The sequence below is a fragment of the Penaeus vannamei genome, chromosome 19, assembly GCF_042767895.1.
Source record: "Penaeus vannamei isolate JL-2024 chromosome 19, ASM4276789v1, whole genome shotgun sequence".
Classification (NCBI taxonomy): Eukaryota; Metazoa; Arthropoda; class Malacostraca; order Decapoda; family Penaeidae; genus Penaeus; species Penaeus vannamei.
In genome coordinates this window covers 32,067,948-32,071,645 of record NC_091567.1, presented here as the reverse complement: position 1 = coordinate 32,071,645, position 3,698 = coordinate 32,067,948, and the positions used below count along the sequence as shown (strand labels likewise).

Genomic DNA, 3,698 nt, shown 5'->3' with positions numbered 1-3,698 from the left:
ATTGTATATCTAAATCTGTGATTATATCTATACACACACGCGCGCATACATACACAGGCACATACACGCACACATTCAAATATACACGCATGCACGCACGCACAGACACAGACACACATACACACACATATATACATATCCCTCCTTCCCTCCTTCTCCCTTCCTCCCACCCCCCGCTCTCTCTCTCTCTCTCCCTCCCTCCCTTCCTCTCTCCCACCACCCTCTCTCAAGACACACGAACAACCCTCCCCATGATCTGAAAACCGAGGACTCACCTGACGAAGATCTGAAGAACCTCGCCGATGAACCCGTGTGGGCGGATCGAGGGCGCCGAAGCCACTTCACACACCGCCCGCCGGAGACACGCGCCCCCGTTTAGGCCAAATCTGCAAAGGGGGACGCCCGTGTTAGGGTGGAGTGTCTTGCGATTTGTATTTGTATTTTTGGTCATGTCTTAGTGTCGCTTCCTTATCTCACTCTCCTTCTCTCTCTTTTTTTCCTTCTCTTCCTTCCTCACTATCCCTCCCTCCCTTCTCTCTTCACTCATTCACTTCCCTTTCCTTCCTCACTCTCCCCAGCCATTCCTCCTCTATTCAGTCACTATCTTCCTCGATTTCTTCTTTCCCTTTCTTTCCTCACTCTCTCCTTCCATTCCCCCCTTTCTACCTCACTCCCTTCACCTGTCACTTTCTCCCTCCATTCCTCCCCTTCTCACTCACTCTCTCTTTCCATTCCTCCCCTTTTCACTGGCTCTCTCTCTCCCTTCCTTTTTTCTTCCTCCTTCGCTACTCTCTCCTTCTCTTTATCCTCCCCTACTTACTTACTCCCTCCCCCTCCTCTCTCCCTCCACCCCTTCCACTCTCCCACCTCCTCTCCCCTACTCACTCTCTCCCTCCCTCCCTTCCTCTCCCCTTACCATCCCTCTCTCTTCCAATCCCACTCTCCCTCCCTCCCACTTCCTCCTCCCCTACCCACTCCCTCCCCTCTCTCAGCCACCCGCGCGAACTCACAGAGACACAACAGCCTCGGCGTTATCCAAGAAGGGCTTCAGATAATCCCAGGACTTCCCGGTATCGACAACCCCGGTCGCCTTCCCGGAGTAACCCGACTGTATCTGCAGGAGTAGCACGGTGGAGTTGTAGATCGGGGCGAGCGGGATGTTGAATCGGTATTCGACCTGTAATGAGAGGGTTAGTGAGTGGGTGTGAGTGATAAGTGGTTGAGGAGATGGTATTCCACCTGTTATGAGAGCGTTCATGAGTGGGTGTGAGTGACTCCACCTGTAATGCGTTAATGAGGTGTGAGTGATTCTACCTGTAATAGCGTTAATGAGTGGGTGTGAGTGATTCCACCTGTAATGAGAGCGTTAATGAGGTGTGAGTGATTCCACCTGTAATGAGAGCGTTAATGAGGAGGTGTGAGTGATTCCACCTGTAATGAGAGCGTTAATGAGGTGTGAGTACCCCACCTATGGTTAATGGCGTTAATGAGCAGTGTGAGTGATTCCAATTCAATGAGAGCGTTAATGAGGAGGTGTGAGTGATTCCACCTGTAATGAGAGCGTTAATGAGTGGGTGTGAGTGATTCCACCTGTAATGAGAGCGTTAATGAGTGGGTGTGTGTGATTCCACCTGTGATGAGAGCGTTAATGAGGAGGTGTGAGTGGTTCTACCTGTAATAGCGTTAATGAGGGGGTGTGAGTGATTCCACCTGTAATGAGAGCGTTAATGAGGAGGTTTGAGTGATTCTACCTGTAATGAGAGCGTCAGTGAGTGGGTGTGAGTGATAAATGGTTGAGGAGATGGGTGTGAGGGGGATTTGATAATGCAAAAACGGGGAAAAAAAGGATCTTGGGAGTCGTTAAGAGTGAATGAGGATGGATTTGAATTCTTTGGTCGTTTCAAAGTCATATTAATATTTTTTTTTGTTAAGATGGGTATGAGGATATGATACAGTGTAAAAAAAGGAAAGTGGGATTTTTTAAGTGTAAACGTGGATGGATTTTATTTTTTTAGTCGTTTCATAGTCGTATCAAAACTATTTTGGGGGGTTATAAATAGCCGTGAGTGGCTTTAAACGCGATAGATAAATCACACGATGATTTTATGCGTAAATTATATATATATATATATATATATATATATATATATATATATATATATATATATATATATATAATTTATTGAGGGGGGTATAAATGGGCGTGAGTCGCTTTAAACGCAATAGATAAATCCCACGATAGTTTTAAATGTAAATCATAATGGAAATTATAATTATGTTTTTTTTTGGATTATAAATGGTCGTGTTGCTCTGAACACAGTTGATAAATCCCACGATAATTTTAAATGCAAATTATATCAGTATATATATATAAATAAATATATACATATATCTATCTATCTATCTATCTATCTATCTATCTATATATATATATATTTATTTTCATTACAAATGGCCGTGAGTGGCTTTGAGCGCGATAGATTAATCCCACGCTAATGTTGAAATCCAATTACATCTCCCGCGAGTCCCAAGGGATGAAGTCGAATCGTCCTTCTCTTCCTCGGCTTGGGGATGAAGGCGGTGCTGTTGGTGTCCTCGTAGTGCTCTGACATCAGCAGACTCCGGCGCTGGAGGGGGGCGACGTCACTGAAGTCTAGCGAAGAAAGGTACAGCGCGGAGAGGAAGTCGCTGTCTGGCGCGTAGAAGGTGTCGCTGTGAACGCCTGACATCACACTCCCTAAGGTCACTGCTGCCAACGTTCCTGTCATTGGAAAAGGAGGATAAAATGACTTTCCTGTTATTATGTTCGATAAAGCATAAAAAAACGCACACACACATACAGAACACACACAGAAATTCCCTATCACATTTAACAAACTAAGTTTCTATTTCATTTACCTTCATCAACAAGGGGGGATACTCAAAAGACCTTTAAACTTGAGGCGCGCTGGAGGCCTCGCATCTCGGACTTAGCTTCGTATAAACAAACGTATTTTATTTCTGCACTTTATCATCTTACACCGCAAATCACTTACGGCGTTGGAACTTCAGTGGCCAATCACAGCTGATGTTTCAGGCGGCTCTTTGGAAATCTTGAACAATCACAAGCCGTATATGCTACTCAGCTGATTAAAAACAAAAAAACACAATGTTTCCAGTCCGTGGCCAGGGCTGGAATTCAACGGATATTCGTATTCCAAAGGGAAACCAAAGGCAACCGATGGATGGTGACGTCACTACGGATTTTTTTTTTCTCTAGGATGTAATTTTATTTCTATGACTACATGATGTAAATAGTATGTAAAGCAACACTGAAATATTTCCCACGTTCAAATGAATTAAACTTAAAAATTACTGAAACCATCCTGGTATGAACTGATATGATGTGGCAGACTGAACATCACGGCGGATATTTCATCCGATGTCACTTCAGCTGGGTCTTCCAGCTGGGCATCACCAAAGGCACAGCCATAGAGTGATTTCAAACCTTCACTATGAATAGTCGTATACTTTTTAGATAAATCAAGTTTACAGACTCATTGTTGCATTTTCTTAAGTTTTCTAATACATTTTCTACAAAGGGATGCAGGTACATTTTATGTTGTAAAATGTTGTTATGTTATAGGCTTAATAATGTACTTATTCTATATTATTATATGCTGTACATACTTGGAATATAGTTGAGGCTTTAGCCTCAA

At 43.6% G+C, this 3,698-nt stretch overlaps 1 protein-coding gene across 1 annotated transcript in view; it reads right to left on the bottom strand.

Annotated features, from left to right (window-relative positions):
- Positions 1-275: 275 nt before the first annotated feature.
- LOC113820389 (uncharacterized) overlaps positions 276-3,698 on the bottom strand; it is a gene marked incomplete at its 3' end in the record, with an annotated part of 6,296 nt that continues 2,873 nt past the window's right edge. Inside the window, 3 exon segments of the mRNA XM_070134201.1 lie at positions 276-386; positions 1,011-1,177; positions 2,514-2,761. Coding sequence (XP_069990302.1) covers positions 276-386; positions 1,011-1,177; positions 2,514-2,761 — 526 coding nt within the window.